This window comes from Gallinula chloropus, assembly GCF_964237585.1.
Source record: "Gallinula chloropus genome assembly, chromosome: 1".
In the NCBI taxonomy this organism is placed as follows: domain Eukaryota; kingdom Metazoa; phylum Chordata; class Aves; order Gruiformes; family Rallidae; genus Gallinula; species Gallinula chloropus.
The window spans coordinates 15,750,340-15,774,488 of record NC_140085.1 but is presented as its reverse complement, the minus strand read 5'-3'; the positions used below and the strand labels follow the sequence as shown (position 1 = coordinate 15,774,488).

Genomic DNA, 24,149 nt, shown 5'->3' with positions numbered 1-24,149 from the left:
CGCCTCCAGAGTCCAGGACCCAACGGCCCCCTCGGCTCGACCCGCGGCCGCCGCCGCTCCCCTCCAGCCGGGCGGACCCTGCCCGTCCCCCGCCAGGACCTCGCGGTCCCCCAAAAGCAGCAGCTCCAAACTTTGTAGCACTTACCAAACCCGTCGCCATTACCAAATTCCCCTCGGCTCCCCCCCCGCCCGCCTCCTCCCCGCAGCGGAGTCCCGCCCACGCTTGAAGGTACTCGGTCGCCGAGTGGTTAAAGACAATGTTCCTCAAGCTGAAGCCGCTTACTATTGGCTGTCTGGCCTGCCTATCAGGAATCCGCCCGGAGGGCGGACATGTTTTGACTCTCCTGCGCAGCGGATTGCACCGTGCCGCACGTCAATCACCCCCAGCCAGCGCTACGATTGGCCAGCGCCTCCGCTGGCTCGCGGAGAGGCAGTCTTGGAGCTGTAGTCTTCGCCGCCGCCACCTCCTGCCAACTCGGACGCGGTAGGACGACAGCCCCCAGCGTGCCCCGCGCGGCGCTCGGCCGATAGTAAACAAGAGTCATAGGGACACGTGGAGCCGCGCCTCTGGCCGGCCCGGCGCAGCCCCCGCAGCCGGCCTGAGCGCGGGGAGGCGCGGCCCCACCTGGTGCTGGCGCGGGGGAGAGGCCGCCTCGGCCGCTGTGTCCCCTGGCTTGCGTGGCTCCGCCGGGCCGGCGAGGCGCGGGCCCCGAGATGGCGGCGGGGCGCTGACTCACGGCGGCGGCTGGGCGCCTGCTTGGTGCCTGCCCGGGACGGTACCCGTGGCACCCCGCACCGCGCGTGATGTACAGCGTGAATTAACGCGCCGAAACGCGGTTACGAAACGGGGCCCGGTGGCGTTTCACCAAATAAAGGCTGCGGCGTGCAGAGGTTAAAGGAAGTTGCCCAAAGGTCAGGGAATGAGTCAGCAGCTGCACTTGGCCTCTGCGCCGGCCTCTTCCCCGTCTTCGTCGCGTTAAAAGCCGTGGGCCGCCCAGGGCCAAAAGACAAGTTGGTGTGGAAAAAAAAGCATTTTTTAAATGTCCCCGGGTTTATCAGCCCCTCCGGGTCTCCCAGGCATCCCCACACATGTAGTGCCAAAGTAACAACCTGGTTTGGTGGGACATGGCTTGTGTTTTACTGACAAGGAAATGAGACTGCAGCTGTTACCAGAATTGCCAACTTACACAGTAACTCTGGGAGGCTGCAGAGATAAGGGTGGAATCCTGCTCTCCCAAGGCCAAATACTCATAAAACACAGTACTGTGCAGGACCCAACACAAAGGAAGTTCCTGCACAATGCAGAAATAACCCACGGGGTTTTAGAAATGCAGTTTCAAGTATTTGCAGTGGTCGGAATCTTTCCAAGAAAAGTGTTTCATAGAATCACAGAATCTCCCGAGTTGGAAGGGTCACTGAGTCCAATTCCTGGCTCCACACAGGGCCAGCCAAGTCAGAGCATGTGACTGAATGCGTTGTCCAGAGTCTTCTTGAACTCAGTGGAGCTCAGTGGTGTGACCACTTCCCTGGGGAGCCTGTTCCAGTGCATGACCACCCTCTCAGTAAAGAACCTCTTCCTAATATCCAACCTAAACCTTCCCTGTCATAGCTTCATGCTGTTCCCTCAGGTTCTGTTGCTGGTTACAAGAAGAGAGAGGAGGTCAGCACCTGCCCCTTTGCTCCTCCTCGTCAGCAAGCCATAGACTGTGATGAAGTCTGCCCTCAGCTTCCTCTTCTCCAGGCTAAAAAACCCAAGGAAGTTCAGCCTCTCCTCCTAAGTCTTCTCCCTCCAGACCCTTCACCATCTTAATCTTGGGATAAGGTTTCTTCCTTACCCTATTTTCAACATCATCCCAATCACGTGAATGTGCCTTAATTCCTACATCAGGGTTCCTGCTCCAATTTGGTATCTGTACGAGTTCTGACTTCCAGGCACATTAACATGGATGTGTGAGAAAATAAAAGGCGGGGGGAGAAAGTTAACTATGAAATGTAAACAGAAATGGTTCTATATTTTTAAGAGCTGTCTGCAAGCTTTGTATCCCATGAAACATGCTGTTCGTGGCCACTGGAGGGAATGCTGCTTTTATTGTTTCCACAGGTCTACAAGGGTAATGCAACTCTCAAGACAGTGACACACCCCAAACCTGTTCTTAACATCAGAAGACACTCCATATGCAGATGTTACTGGCACATCAGTTTAAGATTTGGTTTATCCAAGAAACAATGTTTGTCTGTTAGTAAAGTCATTGCCATCTGTTGTCACCATTTGAAGAAGACACATTGCTTTCAACAACATCCAATAGATTCTGCTGAGTGAATTGGAAATTGTTACTTTCAAAATGTGTATGTGGAAGTTTACCTCAAAAATAATATGAATAGAAAAAGTGCTCCCATGGAATTTAACTAAAAATTATCTGTGCTAAATCACGTAATAAAACAACCCTTCACAGATCATTTTCCCAGTTTGAAAACAGAAGTTATTTGAGCAAATGCCTCCAGGAAAAATCCGAAAATTAATGCTGTGATTCAACTATTAAGCGACTAGACAGCTTATTATAATGTCAGCTGTCTAACCCTACATCCCACAAGCTCAGATTTTTCCTCCATTTGGAGTTCAGGCTTTTCCTAAACAACTGACACCCCTTTACATAAGAATGCTTTCACGGCATCCTCTCTCTACAAAATATGTTTTTAAAAACTGAAAACTGGCAAACCAGGAATCACCTTTTTTACCCCACTCAACAACAAAATTAACTTTAGAGCTGAGTTCCTTCCTCCCCTTCCCCTTTCTCCTTTGATCTCCCTTATACATCTGAACAGCCTTCAGGCTCTTTGGAGAGAGACCCAAGGTTCTTGGATTTTTAATGAATTTTACTGCAGACCTTGCATTTCCAGATCAAGGTTTGACAGAAGACCTGTGTATGCAGATGTCTCTGTTCTGCAAATAGGCTACTCTGCCTGTGGTACAGACACTTGCAAGGTACAACAGTTTATGCTCCCAAAAGCTCCGGCTGCTGCAGTTGTGGGAGGTGGAAAGTGCAGAAGCCGGATCAAGCAGCCACAAAAGATACAAAATCGCATCTCAAGTCCCATCAGATTCTTCAGAAAAGACGACTCTTGGCCTAAAGGTTTGTACCTTGTTATGGGGCACATCACCATCCCACTACGTACTTTTCCTACTTAAAATGAAAAGTGTTTTTCCCCAAACTAAATGTTAAATCTATTTGTTGTGAAGGTTCACAGTTCTTTACAAAAAGTGTTAGGTGTGAAGCCCAGTTCTTGGAGATCCACTGGCCCAGATTCCAGATAGAGGTCTAGACAAGTAAATACCACTGTTGAATTAGTCTTGGTATCACACTCACCATCTACAGCATAGCCAGAAAGCACGAACACACCATTCCTTCCTAGGACTGAGATCCAGATCTTGTGAAGATGAGTGTCTGAATTCAGATTCTAAAAACAGACACCTAACGGCTTTCTTATTTTCAAATCCACCTATTTTTCTTTGCAAATGGTAAATTACCTTTTACTCAGTGATGGTGTAAGAGAAAACAAGTCCATGCAGTAGATGGCAGCAGAACACAGAACTCTATCAAAGCTTGCTCACTAAGTGCCTTGAAGTCAAATATCCCTCTTCTAAATTTCAGAATTAAGATTATGTCAATGCCTTACTCCTTGCTCTGTATTTTTAGTCTCTAATTAAATTATTACTTCCCATAAACACACCCTACCTTGCCTTATTCCGTGTCCAAAACGAACGCGTGCTCCAAGAATGAATCAATAGTGTGTAACATGTCGTTGTTGGTAGCTTTGCTGATTCAGTTGCTTCTGCTGTTGTAAGAGAGGTAGAAAATAAGGTGGGGCAGTGTTAGTTCTAAGATCTTGTCACATTATGGATGGCTACTAAGAAGCACAAAATAATGAGGAAAGACTACACAAAACAGATACAGATAAATGTGCGCCCTGGCTGTTCCGTGGAATCAGACTGGTTTGGGTTGGAAGTGACCTCAAAGATCATCACGTTCCTTTTTTTTTTTTTTTTTTCTTTTTTGAGGTGCATCACTCCTGACCTTGGAGGAAGCAATCCTCGAATACTAACCAGCTTTCTTGGGCCCCTTTTCCTCCCAGGGCTTTTCCCATAGTTCTTTACCAAGCACATTCCTGAACAAGCACAAAGTTTGCAATCCTGAAGTCCAGATAGTGAGCTTGCTGTATGCCCTTCCTTACTGCCTTAAGGACCTTGAACTCCACCATTTCATGGTCACTGCAACCAAGGCTGCCCTTGAGCATCACATTCCACACCAACCCCTCCTTTTTAGTGAGGACAAGGTCCAGCATGGCACCTCTCCTTATTGGCTCTTCTATCACTTGGAGAAGGAAGTTACCTTAGACACATTCCAGCAACCTCCTAGATTGCTTACGCCCTGCTGTCTTGTCCCTTCAACAGATACTGGAGTCTAGAGAAGAGGAGGCTGAGGGGAGACCTTATCACCACCTATAATTATCTGAAAGGAGGTTATAGAGAGGTAGGCAATGGTCTCTTCAGCCAAGTGACAGGTGATAGGACAAGGGGAAATGGCCTTAAGCTGTGCCAGGGCAGGTTCAGATCAGATGTTAGGAAAAAATTCTTCACTGAAAGAGTTGTCGGGATGTGGAACAGGCTGCCCAGGGAGGTGGTTGAGTCACCACCCCTGGATGTGCAAAAAAAAAAGGGTAGATGAGGTACTTAGAGATATGGTTTAGTAGAGGACAGGTACGGTTGGAGTCAATGATCTTAAGGGTCTTTTCCAACCTAGTCATTCTGTGATTGTGTGACTCAAGTCCCCCATGAGGACCAGGGCTTGTGAAGGTGAGGCTGCTCCTATCTGCCTACAGAGGGCCTCCTCCACTCGGTCCTCCTGGTTGGGTGGCCTGTAGCAGAACCCCACTAGAATATCCCCTGTCTCAGCCCTCCCTTTAATCCTGACCCATAAGCTCTCAGTGGGCTCCTCTCAGATGGAGCCCTGTACACTCCAGCTGGTCACTAAAAGAGGGTGACACCCCCTTCTCATCTTCCCTGCCTGTCCTTCCTAAAGAGCTGGTATCCTTCCGTTCCAACACTCCAGTCATACCAGGAGCAATCCCGTTATGTCTCCATGAGATGATAGCCCAGCAGGCACGTGTCTCCAGCTCCTCATGTTGCTCATCCTAGACGTGCTTGCATAGAAGGGACAGGACAAAGGGGGTGAGGGAGTTGCCATCTGGTTAACCAGACCTCCTTGTCCCAGCACAGACCCAGACAGTCACTTTACCTGCTGCCACTGGCTCTTCACCTGGCTGTCAGAATAATGGTAATTTTGAGGGAAAGAGAGAAATGGAGTGATGGAAGAGACAATAGTAAAACATAATTTTCCTCAGGCTTTTCACATCATACCAAGATTATTCTGCCTCCCTTCAGTCCATGAAGTAAGTGTCCAGTCTGTTAAGCATCTTTGCGACCCAAAAAGTAGATTAAGAACTTAGAAACAGCCTTGGTATGTATCTGAAGGAAATCCAACTCTCAGAATGGTTTGAAAATAATCCTAAATTTTGTAAGAGTCAGCAGCACAGATCTATATATACTCAGCATACAAAGAGGCAATTCCTTCCACAGAAAGCTGCATTAATACTTATTTGAGGACTATAAACAGGGGAAAGGATGTTTCCCCCCCACCCCCCGAAAAAAAAAAATAGACGTGTAGGCATCCATGCATCAATGGATAGAAAGTGCTTTGAACTAACATAGAAACATTAGCAAGAGCATGGGAGAGCATCCATGCTGTGGCAAACTGACTTCCAGCAAAGCACTTTTGTTCAGCAAAAGCTATCACATGCTGCAAGCACCTGAAAAAATATAACTAGGAATGTTATTTGCCAGCTCTGTGAAGGATGACCAGCAGATACTGATTTCACACATCTGGGAAGTACTGATATTGAAAACCAACAAAGCTTGCTATGGAAATTGTACCATAAACTACAAAATTACACAAATCATGATGTAACTGATGCCAGAGTTACCTTACAGAAAAGGTAAAGCACCAAACATTTCAAACAAAATGAAACAAAACAAAACAAAGCCACCAACACCAAACCATAACCAAACCCACCATTCCAGCAAGGACCAGAAGAGTCCTTGCTGAATACTAAAGACAACATGAGAAAGGAAGATGGAGTGACAGTGGTTTAGGTTGTAGATAGTTTCACAGTGATGTTCACAGCTTTGCTGCAAAATGTCTCTTCTGGACCTCCAAAAGGAGATCCAGAAGGGAATGATTTCAGAAGCGTTCATTTCAAATGAGCTTGAAATCTCATGAAACACAAATTACGTTTAAAAATGACACCATCAGCACTAGGCCCAAAGACGACTGCTTTCCTCAGGGTTTGTGTCTTGTGACTGACTGAGGGCTACATTTGATTTTTTTTCACCATGGTGAAGTAATTTGTAAACACTTGCTGCCATGTGGGTTCTCTTTTGCTGTTACATGTGATCCCAGCCAGGAAGGTCTTTCTCATACAGGATTTCTCTCAGGCTTTTCTCTCCTCACCCAGCAGGGCATATTTTCAATAAACTCATTGGAGCATTTCCCCCCCCCCTTCCCCCTTGTAGATCTTCACTATCTGTCAAATTCATTTAAATGATCTGAGAAATATGAGATCTGAGAAAATGAGCTGGTCAAGCTTATGGAGAGAGAAGCAAGTTAACACGTACGTGCAAAGTAATTGCCCAAGTCCTGTTCCTGTAGCTATCTGACTACAAACAAGGATGATAAAAATCTTTTTAGTAACAGAAGCATCAGGTAATCTAAGTATGGACACAGACAGTCTTGTAAGGTAAACATGACATAGTATTGTTTAAAATTATCAGAACTATCTACCTTTTTTGAAAGGCCCTTCAAAATCGTTGGCTTCTTAGGATAAACAGTTGCCACATTTATGACATGAGGATGGCATGTTTGAAGTGTACGTACCAATAGATTCAGAGGAAATCCCAAGTGCTGACTGATGAAGGATATAATGATTTGGACAACACTTACGAAACTATGATTTATTACTGTTCATTAACCCGCCCTGAATGCCCCAATAAAGAAAATTCCAGTAATATTGCAGTCCTCACATGTAACACAATAAAACCACTGTGACTGGGACTCGGAAAATCCAAAGTCTCTCATTATCTTCAATTTGTCACTCCACAGCTTTTACCTGGTAAAAACTACACGGAAATCATCAAATACAAAGTACCTACAGTTACCACACAGGTCATGAGCAGACAGAGCGTCCGCGTAACATCCTTTATGAAAACCAACATGAGAGTTTTAAGAATTATTAATGTTTTAATAAATGAATATAAATAGATCACTTGTAACTTTATGATAATGGAATTAAAACACAACAATATCAATAAACATAGAATTTTATATATAAAAGTGTCGTTTATTGTAAGGAAACTTTAAATATAACCAACAATATTGAAAATATTGTGACGGGCATTTATGGCCTTGATTGTAGTTTACTGCCATACAAGTAATTTCTAGCATTTTTCTTAATCACATCAAGCTAGTGCAAAACACAGGTAGCTTTAGAGATTAAGCATACAGAATGACAGGAGTGTAGATTTGGTTACCTGATATTTCCTTCTAGTATAACAGGCTTCTCTTTTTTTCTCCTCATAAATCAAAAGTACAAAGGCAAGTTATCGTATGTGCAATTTTCCATTTGAGATTTCTAGGTTAAAAAAAACCCCAAAAACAAAAGACATTTGTAATTTTTGTTCAGATTGTATTTTGTTAGGAATCTGACTTATAATTTATACCACACTGCATGATATAAATTATATATTGTTATTATATAATCATAGTTTCATATACAGGTATGATTATATAAGTTGTCAGAACATATCACTAACTGTAGGATAATAATTACATCAACATACACAAATATATGGCATTAGAAAAGTCATTATCTAGGAAGGAAATATGTTATAATTCAGGTGTTTGAAAGAGGGCACAAGCAAGCTTCCTACAATTCTTGGCAGAACTACTGCCAGTTGCCATTATGTGCACTAGCTTTCCAGGTCCACCAACAGATAGGTCAGTCAGCAGTATTAAAATTGGATTGTGCCTGAAATTTCCAGTCACAGACCCTGGTAAGCAATAAGCCCAGTGCTCCTAATTAAGATATTCTCTCTCTCTCTTCAGTCTTAGAAGGTATTCCATGCTATTATGGCTAAAAAGATGTGATTTTATTATGACCTACAGAGGTTTTTGAAAGCAGGACACATTAGCTTTAACAATGACTTATCTTCCAGACTTTTACAAAGCTTTTGAAGTATTGATCTTTCAAATTAAAAATATGTTTGTACTTCCTGATAAGGATTTTTCAAGGACAACCTTAGTTTAGCATGGCTTTCAGTATCAATCACTTCAGTAATTGAATCTGGTCTTTGATAGCCAAGATTAGACTGCAAGAAGAGAGATACAGAGAGATCATTCATTTGAAATAGGTAAAAGATTTAACAGATAAAAAAGGTGAGATCTAAAAAAAATTAACTAGAGAACAAGCATAGATAGAGAAAACAATGCATAAATATAAAACAAGGGAGAAGGAAAACAATATAGATTATGTATGATTAGGTAGAACATGACAATGACCTATGCCTTTGCTTTTAAAGCATTTAGGTTAATTCGTCAGCTGTTCTCTGGACTGTACAGAATACGTGTAACTAATAAAAAATGCAGTTTATTGCAAAAATATACAAGTCCTCTTAATTGCATAAGATATTACAATGTCGTGCTGAAACATGACATACTAAACAAAGAGGACTTTAAAACAAATTACAAAATGTTAAAACTCAGGTTTGGGTCATGAGCGTTACACAAACTGCATTGTCATGCTTCATCTTACGATTAGTCTTGTGATTCACTACATCTGTGATAAATGCAACATAAAATCATGACAACTGTAATAGTCAGAAAGTAATATCTACTTTATATCTTCTGTATTAATACATATAAACACTTTGTGTGCACTAATACTTCCAACATATCACATTCAAACTAACAGTCTTTCCAGAAAAGTTGTAACCTTTTTGAAGAACAGAATCTGGTTTAACAAGTTCAACGCATGTGGGTTTTTTAAAATCTACTGTTTAAGGGAACACTGTATTAGAGGACTTGATTTTCAAAGGTGCTGTGTTACTATGGGTTGTCTTAATGCCAGATGGAACGTCAATGCTAAGCACTTTCAAAAATCAAGCCCACAATTTATTAAATTCCTATTTTATTTACTAGTATTTCCACTGTAGTAAGTCCAAAAAATAGCCCCAAACCCACTCTTAAAATTAGAGAAAATGCTTGGCATCTATAGGAAGAGAGACAATTTCTCAGTGGACTAACCACTACTGTGCTATATTCTCATAACAGATCTTGTTGCTCCAATGTTTAGTTCATGCACTGGTATCAGCAATGTCCATGTTTGTTCCAAACAGTGCAACGAGCTGCTCTTCATAGTTTGCAATGTTCCTTTTCAGAATTTCCATACAAGGTCCCAAAAGCCTTTCAAATGCCTGCACATCCATCACTAGGATAAAAAAGGAAAGAAAGAGAAAGGATATAGCATGACATTCCAATGTAAAATTTTAAAGGATAACAGGACAGATACTACTGAGGCATATGGAGAACCATTTACCATAGCAAAACCAAGATCAACCAACACGCTGTGGTGTGTGTTGAACCTTCATAAATAAACTTGTATTTTACTCCATTTCTTATTTTGAAAACATTTTCATATTAAGATTTATTTCACCCAAGAGCTGCCAAATAAGTCTGGAAGGGCCTAGATTGCTCAGAGAACAGTTTTAAGACCCTTGATATTTCAAGAAAACCCACATCCCTTGCTGATGATGTTGGCTGTATTTCACAGAATTACAGAATCGCCTAGGTTGGAAGAGCCCAACCATAGCTTAACCCTGACTAGTCCACCTCTAGATCATGTCCTTAAGGACTTCATCAATTCACCTTTTAAATACCTCCAGGGATGGTGACTCCCTGGGCAGCCTGTTCCAATGTTTGACAACCCTTTCAGTAAAGCAATTCTTCCTGACACCTAACCTAAGTCTACCTTGCTGCAATTTCAAGCCATTCCCCCTTGTCCTATCAATTGTCACTAGAGAGAAGAGACCAACTCCAATATGTCTGAAACCACGTTGCAGGTAGTTGTAGAGAGCGATAATGTCTCCCCTCAGCCTCCTTTTCTCTACACTAAAAAGCTGCAGCTCCCTCAGCCGTTCCTCACAGGACTTGTGCTCCAGACCTTCCACCAGCTTCGGCACCCTCCTCTGGACACACTCCAGCATCTTAACATCCTTCCTGTAGTCAGGGGCCCAAAACTGAACATAGTACTCAAGATGCAGCCTCACCAGCACTGAGTATAATGGAACTATCACTCCCCTACTCCTGCTGGTCACACTGTTCCTGATACAGGCCAGGATGCCGTTTGCATTCTTGGCCACCTGGGCACAGTGCCAGCTCATGTTCAACTAACATCCCTAGATCCTTCTCTTCTGGGGAGCTCTCCAGCCACTCTGCCCCAAGCCTGTAGTGTTGCCTTGGGGTTATTGCAACCCAGCAGTTGGCCTTGTTGAACCCCATGAAGTTGGCCTCTGCCCATCAATCCAGCCTATCCAGGTCCCCCTGCAGAGCCATCCCACCTTCCAGCACATCGACACTCCCACACAATTTGGTGTCATCTGCAAACTTACTGAGGGTGCACTCGATCCCCTCATCCAGATCATTAATGAAGATGTTCAACAGGACTGGCCCCAGCACTGAGCCCCGGGGAACACCACTTGTGACCAGCCGCCAGGATTTAGCGCCATTCACCACAACTCTCTGGGCCTGGCCGTTCAACCAGTTTTTAACCCAGTGAAGACTATACCCATCTAATCCATGGGTGGCTAGTTTCCCTAGGAGGATGCTGTGGGAGACAGTGTCAAAGGCTTTACTGAAGTCTAACAACGTATTTCATTGGTATTTTTCTTCGGTTCCACCCACAGTAGAAATTGTAACATTGATACTTATTTCCCAGCACACATAATGAAAATTTGGTGACAGTAATTCACATGCAATGTCAATGCATAGCCAACCAGCCTATTTTCTTTAACTGATCACATAATATTATCTTCTATAGAATGTAGAACAGGCCAGGGAGGAAACATCATGCTTCAACCAGCTTCCAAGCTGGGGGCCTGTAGTTTCTTGGCTCCTGAGAAAAGTTCAGTATCTTTACTACTTGGGAAGCTTCAGAGATCGTAGTGACTCACACATATTGGGTAGTAAGACTCTTCTTCACCACTGCCTGTTATTCTTTCCTCTCTGTCATCTTTGATCTTTATTGCCTAACCATCTCTGTGTTTGGAGATAGGGGTTTTTAAAAGTAATGCTTTTATAAGTAAGTGAGAAACCTTTTGGCTACTGGCTTGGTAATTACTGTCATTCAAGAATGCTCAATCTCTTTGCAGTTTACAATTTTCTATAATCAGATACAAATATTTAGGAATTAAACATTAGACCACGAAACGCAATGGATGTGAAGGGCTGTCTATCAGCACTATACCTATGGTCTCTGCTTTTCCTGTGCCTGAGGCTACAGTGTGATGGAATGATTAAATCATCAGCCAGTGAAGACAAAGAATTTACTAAAGGTTAAGTCACGGTGGTAATACAGGACAGAATTTTTACTGCAGTTATTTCTTGGGTAAGAGTTAGTCTACTGAGAAAAATACTTAGCCCTCCTGCAGAGTACTAGATATTTATCTGATAGCTGTGAATGGTTTGTGGCAATACTCTCTGTATTGCCCAGAAACAACTTTTACTTCCGTGGTATCAGAGAAACGATGGAGATTGTGTTTAACACCAGTTATCAATTGCAAATAATTTTTGCAGATAAATAATGTAAACAACCAGATAGATTATGCACATTTTATATTAGATATAAAACATTATTGAACAATACCTAAACATTTGACAGTGCCAAGAGCAAATGCGGAAGCGGCTCGTGGTTTGTTAGTAACAAGAGCGAGTTCTCCAAAATATTGTCCTCTCGAGCATCGAGCTATTTCAACTGCTCCGTTCTCTTCCACATCTTGTTTACCCTGAAAAGCAAGGTAAAAAAGAAAGAGAATGGGAGAGAATGAGAGACAGATTTTCTGAATTTGGGACTGTATAAGCAAAATTAATAATAATGGTAGCATTAATGTTTAACACTTAGAATGCATCAGGATTCTAAAAAAACCAAAATTATGTGGCTTAGGTAAGTTTACCTTCCTTGTCATTATAATCCTTACTTCTCCAGATTCCACAATGAAGAAAGAATCAGCCAAGTCACCCTGTAGTTGAAAAAAATAATAAAGTGGGTAAAGGAAATATGGAATTTCCTTTTTTGTTTCATGGTAACATTAAAATATTTGCAGACAATGCCTTGACGCTCATCTTTTTGATACTTGTTGCAAAAGAAGTCACTTTTAATGTGAAGACCATACTCAAGGTACATAATAATCAAATTGTCTATACAGAACCGACAGGAAGGCTTTTAATCTAAAGACGTAGCTGACTCTGCCTACTACAAAAAGCATAGAAAAACAATGTTATTGAAGACTTTTGGATCCTTCCTCCTGTCCCTCCACCTTTTTATTCCTTCCAAATTATTTCTCTTACAGAGTTTCCAGTATAAAAAGCTTCCAAAGGCTATCTGATATGTAAGAATTATTTTGGGGCAAGACAACAATCTCAGTTGCCTTCCCTGAAGAGTTTACATCTGCTTTCTTCTTAAAGAAATTATAATATTTTAACAATAAAAACAAATTAAGTTTTCAGTGCTCCTTATTGCAAGCTGTCTTTCTATAGTTTAAATTTCTGAGTATACCAAAAATGTTGACTCCTTCAGTCATATCAACAAAGGGGGATATTTTTCAAACTGCCGTAAGGGAAACTAGCTTCTAGAACAAAATAATCACTTCTCTTAGATGCAAGATTAATAGACTTTGTTTTGTTTGGTAAAGAAAAACTGTTTAAAAGTATGTATCATCTGCAGAAAATAAGATAATCGTTACCTATTGGAAAAGAAAAATAAAACTAGAAATAGACTGTACCTGAGCAATGATTTGTTCTCCATCTTTGTACACTTTGGTGCCAATCACATCAACCACTTTTAAACGCTCAGATACCTTAATTAAAGAAAAAAAAATTGGTTAGGATTCCAATCTTATATTTAGAAAGCTCTTTCATACTTATTTTCATGAATCTCCACACAGAATAGTGTATCTTTAATAATTTAAAAAAAAAGAAATGCTAAATAATGTTCCAGCAAGTATATTATAGAATTAACAGTTAGATGTTTTGACAGAGCTTCCACTTTTGTAAGAAGCCTGTATTTCCCAAGTCTTTAAAAAAATATTTTCAGAAAAGCACACATGTAACAGTACAGCTATTAAATGCAAATATTTTAAAACTCCGTAAATCACTTTTTAATTTTATTGTTCCAATATATAGTAAAATTAAGCTTAAGAAAATTAAGAGAAAGATTAAATATAGATAGGTTATAAATACAATATTAACATTAGTTCTTTATCTTGACAATTACAGAAATATCAAAAATATGTTTTTTCTCCAATATATTGTTGAGAAAAATTTTATTCCAAATGTAAGCTCTACAAAAGCAGAATCTTATCAGGTAACTCAGATACAGCCATAAAAATATCTCAGTAGAAATCTTACTTCTAAGGATTTAAGGAATGGCAATGACTCGATGAAGTTTTCATACATTCTTCTCTTTTTGGCATTATTTTTTACAATGATTCTTCGGAATGTTACCCTGTCCTGTAAACACAAAGTGAAACAGAGTTTAACAACAGAAAATACGTGTGTGATAGAAAATACTTTAGAAATGGATGAGTATGTTAAAATTTCCCAATTTTAGTCACTCAGTGTAGTGATCAAACTATCTGGTTAGTGTCCCCATACAGTCCATTGACAAAGATTCCTCTAGGGGTCAACAAGGCCTCCTAACATTAAGTTCCTGATCTGATTCACGGTGTGAAAAGCTTCTCAGCCCTTTGCCAGGGAACACAAAGAGAGTTTACCTTAATCAGGTTGACTACACAATGAACACCAGGTGGGTAATTTAAGAAACACTCAGTATTTAACAATTTAATTTACAAAGTTGATTTATTATCCTGAGGTCCCATTCATACTGATATGTGCTCCAAAAGGTTTTTCTTTTGTTATACAAACAAAATCAAAACACATGGGTCTGGGTCTTAGGTTGGAGTCCACTTTCTGCTCCTTCAGCAGAACAAGACTCATTGCTGCCCCAAACAGCCAACTGCACATTCCTTGGTATTTGGCAATCCAAGTGAACCAGGCAGATGGAAAAACTACACATAAGCCGTTTTCTTCTCTTAACTTCACGTCCTGGTGACAGAGGTGAAATGCTTTGCAAGCCTTCACTGCTACAAGCTGGCCAAAATAACCCAATCCAATTTAAAGCCATCCTCACAGTTCCCTAAGCTCTGTCAGCATCCCCAAAGTCATATGGATTAAGTTGGCGAAAAAACATGCAGTTTGCTTCAACAGGAAAACATTACCTTAGGATCAGACTTTAGATTGATGTGCACATGAAGATGATACCTATCCCAGTTTTACTCTTTTTGGTAAATTGTATTGCTGTTATCAGAAATCCAGATAGTATGTCTGGTAAATAACCTTGCATTTGAATTTTACAAAAGCATTTCTTATCAAAATGTGGAAAAACATTTTATGTATGTGTCTAAACAATTGCCAGGTGGGTTGCAATTTGGGAAATTATCATTAAAATAGAATAAACCAAAATATTTTTTTAAAAAAATCAGAGGTTTTTTTAGTCTTATGAGGAGCAGCTGAAGGAACTGGGGTTGTTTTGCCTGGAGAAAACAAGGCTGGGTGGAGACCTTATTGCTCTCTAGAGCTACCTGAAAGGAGGTGGCAGTGAGGTGGGGGCTGCTCTCTTCTCCCAAGTAACAAGCAATAGGATGAGAGGAAATGGCTTGAAATTATGACAGGGGTGATTTAGATGGGATATTAGGAAAAATTTCTTCATTTGAACAAGTGGTCAGGTATTGAAACAGACTGCCCAAGGAGGTGGTGGAGTCACCATCCCTGAAGGTATTAAAAAAACATAGACATGGTACTCCAGGACATGGTTTAGTTGACACACTGGTATTGGATGGATGGTTGGACTTGATGATCTTAGTGGTCTTTTCCAACCTGAAAGGTTCTATGATGCTATGACACTATAAGCCTCAGCTTTACCTCTGCATATCTGGAAAAAGACAGTATCGTATCGGGAATTCTCAGAAGTCTTAAAACTAAGCTTTCTGAAATCAAAATTAATTTATTTTATGCTGATAGAACATGTCAATGCATTTTATATACAGTATTTTAAATAAAGGAAGAATACAGTAAAAGAAGTATTTAACTTACCAAACCCCAGATGGCGCCAGGAGAGGTAGCTATAATTGTAGCTGCTCTGGGTGTATTGTACATTAAGGCCAACTCACCAAAACTTCCTCGGTTATCGTAGGTTCCAACACACCTCCCAACACCATCACACTTTACATAAATATCATATGTACCTCTGTTAATAAAATAAGTAGAGTGACTAGACTATAATCCTGTTCATTGCTAAGCAGCCTCTTACTATACTTCTTTTATACCATGAATTCCAAAGATACAGAATTTGAAAGATATTCACTTAAATAACATTAAACACCTTGCACAGACACCTCAATCACTTCCATAATAACAAAAGTAGTTCCTTTTCAAAGGGAAGGGCAGGGTTATTAGTTTTTTACATTAGCTCATCGGTTCAAAGACTGGATTTACAGTGATCTATTGATCACCAGAATTGTATAAAAATGAAGATCAAATGTAGTATCTGTTTCTGATTTTAATTTTAAACACACTGAAAAGAAATGTAGCAAGTCTTTGCAAAAACCTCTATGATATGGTCATTAAAACAATACAAGTTATTTAGCATTTAACATATCTAAAAGTGGTAATTTATAATGCAACAATATAGCAGGAGGAGATGCAGGAAAGAGTGAAAGCGTATGAAATGCAAATTCTATTTATCAAATAGATCATATATTTATATTTATTCTATCCATTGCTTGTTTGTTTGTTTGCTTTGAGAAAGTAGTAAATATAGTATCTTGTAAAATATGGCACAGGCATCCCCACTGCTCCTGAGCCATCACTTTGTTTAGTGTTGAATATTTGTATGGTCCACATTGATAAATCATGTGAATACCGTGCACAAATCTGTACAGTAATTTCTTTGATAAGGGACTTAAAGGTGATTTGCTGCACCTAACTTTAAGGCTGACAGAGTACTGTGAAGTCCAGAGAGGTGGTTGAGGCCCCATCTCTGGAGACATTCATGGTCAGGCTTGATGAAGCTCTAAGCAAACTGATCTAGTTAAAGGTGTCCCTGCTTATTGCAGGGGGGTTGGACTAAATGACCTTTGAAGGTCCCTTCCAACCTAACACATTCTATGACTATATGATCTTTTTGGATATGAGATGACAACCTCACAAAGTTGAAAAACGTTGACCCAACACACTTCTTCAGAGTTTTAGCATAGTATTCCTTTCAAAAACTTTCAGAAATCACTCTGTTAGCCTCAAACTAACAGGTAGAAAACAAGAAAAGGTGTTTTGGAATAGTCTGGCTGGAGCCTGTGCCAACAGGTATCTAGGATTTTACTTAGCTACCTGCTTTTTCCAGTACAGATCTGCAAATGGAGAGACGTAGACACTCTAGTTCTAATATTAATGTAATAGAGAAATACAGATAGTATTGAAATCCAGTAAGATTTCAAATACTGAGCTGTAAAACTTTTCCCATTGTGGTTTGTGTTAGGTCTCTTTCTAGGTTAAAAAACCCACAACAACCCAGCCTTTGGGATCCAGCAATACATAAAGAGGACAGGGAAATATTTCCATCTGAAAAAATCCACCTCCTTTCAAAACCCACTGTCTGTAGGTCAGTGTGCTGTACTAATTCACATGTGTTCTGTTTCCTTTCTCCCATGCAAACATATAAGAATCAAATACATGTTGAGAAATACATTCATCTCCAGGGACTTTTGCAGAATACATTGTGCTGTAGTAAGATGCAGCAACTCACCTATCGATGACGTAGAAGTTGTCACCATCATCCCCTTGATCGATAACATGTTCCCCTCCTTCAACCAGCTTTTCAAACATCGCATCTAACACCTGAGACATCTGTTCCTATTTAAAAGAACACAGACAAAATCCAAGAAATTATCATCTGCTTTTAAAATCTTACTTTTCAAATTAGCAAACTGTTCAGCCTCCCAAATACACAGATAAAGTATGTTCACAGATGGAAAACATTCCTGCTGCAGAAACGTGTGGATCCATCAGGTTTTATTTAGCATTTATTATTGTTAGCTTTTTCCTCTTTCAGTGTCTGCAATATAAATTGCTCATGAGCATTCAAAGGTACGATTTCACCCTTCACAACTGCATAACACTACAGGTAGAAGAAAAAGCTGTATCCCTATTGCAAGCAATATACTTACCTGGTTTTGTCTTTAGAGCTGTTTTATAGAATTTTAAGTTTCAAAATGATTATGAAGTATTTTGAAAATCTAAGTCATACAGTGCCATCCATAGATGGAAAGGTCTGCAGTGTTTTGGTTGAAGTAAATGCTGAACTCATTGCAAAGCAGGAATTCACTCATGGCTATAAAACCGATTTGTTAATTTGAAGGGAACACGAAGAGAGTGAAATGTTAACAAACTCACAAAAATAATCTGAATTATGACTGTGTAATAACAAAACCAAATCACTGATTACCTGTCTTGTTTAGCGTAAATCTGCTAACACAACTCTCATGTAAAAAAAACAAACGCAGCTCATTGTGGATTAATGATAATAAATCAAATTACACTTTCAGTTTATCCAACAACATGCCTAAAATTCTGACAACAAACACAAAACTATCTTCTATTTTTTTGAGATTTATTAAGTACGTAACATATTAGAAGAAGCAGGTTCTAGTACAAACCACTGAAAAAAAAATAAAAAGCCTGAGGATTTAGATGCCCAAGTACTCTACAATGGTTCATTTCTTTGCATTTCCAGCCAGAGAAAGATTGCATTCATCTTTCTAAACAAGAGCAGCCTAAGCTGTTCTGGAGTCCTTGTGCAGCCCATGGATTCAGATAACCACACTACATAACTCAGAATCATTCCCTAGGGAGTGCCTTTGCTTTCCTCTGCTGATAGATCTACTGCAACTCACAGCTTGATCCTTCAATTTTTAGATAGATAAAATTAGGTGGAATTAATTCCATCCTTATCCTGTGAATTTCTTTCTGCATGGGCACAAAGATCAACATAATGGCAGCATCCATCCTCAGTGCAGCAGATGTTTTGGGTTTGTGTGGCAAGGGTTTGGTAGCTGGGGCTGCAAGGATGGCTTCTGTGAGAAGCTGCTAGAAGCTTCCTCTAGGTCCAACAGAGCCAATACCAGCCAGCTCAAGGACAGATCCACTGCTGACCAAAGCTGAGCCATTCAGCCATGGTGGTAGTGCCTCTGGAATAACATATTTAAAGAGGAAAAACAAACACCAAGCATCAGCTTTCTGGTGACAGAAAAAGAAATTAGATTATCTGAGAAACTTTGCAGACATCAAGGCCGGTGAAGAAGCAGAGGGAGGAGGCGCCCCAGGCACTGAAGAGATTCCACTGCAGCCTGTGGAGAAGACCATGGTGGCGCAGGCTCTCCCCCTGCAGCCCGTGGAAGATGATGGGAAGCAGAGATCCCACCCGAAGCTCATGGAGGACCCCATGCTGGCATGGGTGGACACACAGGAAGGATGCTGTGACCCCGTTGGAAGCCCACACTGAAAAGCAAGCACCTGGCAGAACCTGCAGCCCATGGAGAGAGGGGCCCATGGTCACAGCAGGTTTGCTGACCATGTGGGGGACCAGGCTGGAGCAGTCTGAGGTCCTGAGGGTTTGCAACCCATGGAAGCCATGCTGGAGGCAGTTAGTGAAGATCTGAAGTCCTTGTGGGAAGGACTCAGAACTGGAGAAGTTCATAAAGGACTGTCTCTAGTGAGAGGGACCCCACAGTGGAGCCAAGACAGAGTGTGAGGAGGAATGAGCAGCGAAGACAATGTGTGATGAACTGACCACAACCCCCATTCCCTGTCCCTCTGTGCCACTAGTGGGAGGAGGGAGAGAAATCAGGAGTGAAGAAGGAGGAAGGGAGGGAAGCCTGGAAGGGGGGAGCCTGGGAAGAAGGGAGGGGTTGGGGGAGGTGTTTTATGATTTGATTTTATTTCTCATTATTCTACTCTGTTTTGATTGATTAATAAATTAGATTAATTCTATTCCATGTCGAGTCTGTTTTGCCCGTGACATTAATTGCAGAGTGATCTCCCCCTGTCCTTGTCTTAACCCACGAGTGTATTTTCACTCCCCAGTCCAGCTGAAAAGGGGAGTGATAGAGCGGCTTTGGTGGGCACCTGGCCTCCAGGTGGGATTGACCCACTACACTGATCATGGGAAAAAAAACAGTAAGACTCTTCAGTCCCTATTTACTACTTTTTTTTTAAGTACAGACAAATATGTATTTGTAAAAAGAAGTATCATTTTACTATTCATGAATGGGTTATATAGTTACTTTCAGAGAAAGAGAAAAGTTGGGAGAGACTGAAAATCAGGTACAGGAGTTGCCTTTTTAAAAATGTTCCTGCTCACTAGGTAATGTTACTTAAGTCTTTTCACCCTTCCCTATGTAAACTGAAAGGAACTCCTACAGAATCTGCAAAACTGACCTAGCTTTAGTTAGGTGACTCAAGCATTTGAAGAAGCCAGTGCCCTTCCCCTTGCCTGACATCTGAACTGTCCAAGAGGCTCCCCAGGCAACAGCCCCAGGCTTGCCATGGTTTCAAGCCTTGGGCTTGAAAACAAGTAAGAACCTGGAGAATGCTCGACACACTGTGGGAAAGAAGAGCGTATATGCTGTCCTCTACACGCAAGGAATGCAAGAAAAATACATTATAGGGCTCTTGATCCTTGGAAATTAAAATACTCCCCAAACACCTTAGAAAAAAGATTAAACTAAAAAGCTGGTTATTTGCAGTACTGAAGGAAGAATACATAAAGTTATAATCTTTACACAGTGTGCTTCCTCTCAGATTTCAGGCTGGAACATTTTCAGTCTCATAATTCTGAATGAAGCTCACCAGAACACAACTTTTCTGGCAGGTAAATCTATGGCATTTTTAGACAGAGGACAATTCGCAAATAAAATTCCCTCCTAAAAGATGTTTTAAACATGAAGGTATTTAATACTTTTGAAAGCTGCCTATTATCTGCTGAAGCATTGCACATTTTAACTTTCTAAGTAAATAGCAACTAACCAAAGTAACTGGTCACTTTCCTACAGATACAGAACACAATCAACTTTTTAATAGAAATAAAATTTATAAAGAATCTGCAGTAAGAAATAAGTATGTTTTGCAGTTTTTCTGACTTCTGCTAAAATTTCATTATCTAAATATATTTTTTTCAAATATAATAAAGCACCTATTTTTCTTAATGATTATGCACTCTAAAAATATAAAGAACCAATACTAAAGTTTAAATTATTTGAAACCTGTTTCAAATATTTACATATTCTGATTAAAACATGTAATGATTTTTTTTCTTTCATTCTAAACTGTGAAGCATGCAGATGCTTCAAAACAGGAATATTTTGAAGATTATGGAAACCTTGGGTTGCTGCCATGAAGGAACACTTTGATCTCCTTCCTTTGTGACAGAGAAAACATTTTAACTTCCTTAAAAGCAAGAAGACTGCCTGAGAAATCAGATTTTCTGAAAGACACATTCACAATGCAAACCAAATTTATCTATCAAGATTTTCTTTTTATAATGATACTTTAATTTTTTTGAAGCATAGTTAACTGCATTTCTCTCAAATAGTTTTTCTAATAATTGGAATTTCACTACAGAGTGTGATGTCACAAAATAATTTACTAGACAAGTGGATAAACACAGCCATCGTTACTGTCTCAATTGCTCTTGCCTTCAAGCATGGATTTAACTGCAAGTACAAAGAAGCATTAGCTTACCAGCATCAGCCAGCATGATATACCCCCTCAGATCACCTTAAGTCAAGATGATGTGGTTTTCTTCTCTTTCTTTCTTAGACCAAGATGGTACCCACCCTGGTTTTGTACCAACTTGAATTAACTCTGCTGGTAAAGTTCTTTTGCTAAATTTAAATCAGTCAGAATTGAGACTACAACTATGAAGTACAAACTAAGCAGGACCAGGGGATGGACTGAAGCACTGACATGGTATAGTTTGAGCTGGTTAGCTTTTGGCATTTGCCAGCAGAGCTGGTATAGTTTTGGCTTGTGCCAACTACCCCTCCTCCTGACAGACCATGGTGGTGGCTTGGAGGAGTGCTTGAGCCACGGCTTCTTCCCAGTGAAGGTAAACCCAACCTGGTTAGTTCCTTGGTTTGGTGGAGTTAGGAGGAAAGGAAGATGCCAGAGAGTTTAGCTGTATGTGTGTATGTCATACCGTACAGCATGGCCTCAGGGACAGAGAAGGTCCTCTCCTGTAGTCTGTGGTTACTGATTACTGAACTCAATAAAGGTGGTAGAATCAAAAATTTCAAAATAATCTCCTGCAGTCAGTCAGTCAAGCTCTGCCTTTGGGCACCCTTCTTCATTTCCTGGCAAACAAATCTATATTTCTAGTCAATCAAATGACATTTTCCCTGTAATTAAAGCCTTCAAAATACTGAACAAAGGAAACATTTAATATGAAGGGCATATGACTATGACTGATAGCTAGTAAAAAACAGCAGGTATTCTTCACTCTTTAGTCCCAAAACATGTACATCAAGTCCACAAATTCCCTGGGCAACTGTTGCAGTGTTTTATCACCCTCAAAGTAAAAAAGACTTTTCTTAAGCAGATTTTGGTTTTGTTTCAGTTTGTGCATGTTGTGTCTTATCCTCTGTCATAGTTAAACCTGTCTGGCAGCTAAAACCACCACACAGCCATTCACTCCCTCCCCTCCTCCTCTGTGGGATGTGGGGAAGAATTGAAAAGGGAAAACAAAGGTAAAACTTGTGGGTTGAGATAAAGAAAATTCACTAGAACAGAAAAGACAATAATAATGATAAAAGAATATACAAAATAAGTGATACACAACACAATTGCTCACCAGCTATGGCTGACACCCAGCTAGTTATCAAGAGAACTGCCTCCTGGCCCACCCCACATTTATATAAGGAGTATGACATCATATGGTACAGAATATCCCTTTGGCCTGTTTGGGTCAGCTGTCCTGGCCATGTCCCATCACCGGCCATCGCATTGGCAGGGCAGTATGAGAAGCTGAAAAGTCCCTGACTGCTTGGCAACAGCTAAAGACATCAGTGTGTTATCAACATTGCTTATCCTAAATACCAAACACAGCACTACACCAGCTGCTAGGAAGAAAATCAACTCTATCCCTGCCGAAATCAGGACATCCTGTGATGGCATCACCTGAAAGCAAGTCTGGTCAAGTGGTGCCTCCACTTCTCTCTTCGGTGAGCCTTGAAAGATGCCATCAAGCTGTTTATCCTGCCTCATATTATGCAGTTCTTCTCACATCATTCTGCAGCTCCTTCAGCTGGAAGCTCAGCACAGCCCTCCTCCATAGGTGAAGCCCCCATTACCCCTAGCCTCCAGGAGAGAGACCTGCCACTCCCAGCAGCCCTGAGACCAAGGCGGTCACATCCTACCCGTGGATCTGGGTTGAAACCTCTAGATGCACCATGGTTGGCTGGTCCAGCTGCTGCTGGGGAGCACTCGTTGTGGCCCATCGTTGCACTATCATTGCACCAACTCCAGCAGTCTCACACTGCCTTGCGTGCTGCTCCCAGTTCCTGTTCAAACTCCCACACAAAGTAATTCAACTGCAAAGTCTTTGCTAGTTTGTCTCTGCTGTGCTTCTGGAAGCTCTGTCTCCTCAACAGCAGTTACACAGATGCTCTTCATCAACATTTCACTAGAAGCCTGATGCTTTCTTTCAGTCTTCATGCACTAAGTATTCTAAATACTACACATGTGGCACAAAATAATTGCTCCCTCTTCCCCTTTATCCTGTGATGGACACATGAACTCCTATCATAGAAGCAGAACTCTAAAGGCAAAACACACCTCTGGTAGTTATCACAGTGCCTATGAGCATCACAGCACCTAAGCAGAGCTTTCATGAATCACTGTTATGAGTTAGAAAATACTGTACTATACCCAAAGTGAAACAGAGATACCAGGTATCTTTATGAATCTAGGCCTATGGTGATACCTGTGCATGTGAGGTGCATGCAAGCCTGACACATTGCCATTTCTTATCTGAGATGTACAAATTCAGTGCATGTTTATAGTCGGTTACAAACAGAAGACAGGACATGAGATTCTGAAGAACAAGCACCCAGATGGGAATGATACCTGGTTTACCACGGACATCCTCCTGCAACAGTGTATGATCCCATCCTTGCCAGGACAAGTGAAAAATGGCAAATAATCATGCACAGGTCTCCTAGCATGTATTTTGTATCACATGTTGCCTTATTTGAAAATAGTACATGTTGCCTTATTTGAAAATAGTATGCTAGCCTCAATGTCTTTCAAGTCAATAAAATAAACATGGCAATTGCATCTCAAGACAATTCCTTGAAAAAAACAACCATTAGAACATGGACATTAAGTATAATTAAAACTTCATTTCATTTATTATACATTTCACACAGATTAAAATCCAGTCACTTGTATGTTCTTGCAAGACAGCTTTTGATTCCTTCAGGAGAGCTGGTAGACCATGACACATCCTTCCAAAATACCAATGGCTCTTTTAGCTGCCAGACTACCAGGTGATTTGCTACACACTGTGCAAGGTAGGTGGCCTCTTAACACCAATTTATAAATTGACTGTGAGCTGGTTTGGAAAGGAAAGAGAACAAAGTTCTCTATACTAAACTCAGC

General features: G+C 40.8%; 1 protein-coding gene across 2 annotated transcripts in view; it reads right to left on the bottom strand.

Annotated features, from left to right (window-relative positions):
- Nucleotides 1-9,463: 9,463 nt before the first annotated feature.
- The window catches only part of PRKAR2B (protein kinase cAMP-dependent type II regulatory subunit beta), a gene marked incomplete at both ends in the record, with an annotated part of 87,391 nt that continues 72,705 nt past the window's right edge, over nt 9,464-24,149 (bottom strand). For both annotated transcript variants that reach the window (XM_084268484.1, XM_084268485.1), the window contains 7 exons: nt 9,464-9,597; nt 12,031-12,169; nt 12,338-12,403; nt 13,166-13,240; nt 13,791-13,892; nt 15,534-15,687; nt 17,242-17,348. In XM_084268484.1, coding sequence (XP_084124610.1) covers nt 9,464-9,597; nt 12,031-12,169; nt 12,338-12,403; nt 13,166-13,240; nt 13,791-13,892; nt 15,534-15,687; nt 17,242-17,348 — 777 coding nt within the window. The remainder of the gene's footprint in view (nt 9,598-12,030; nt 12,170-12,337; nt 12,404-13,165; nt 13,241-13,790; nt 13,893-15,533; nt 15,688-17,241; nt 17,349-24,149) is intronic.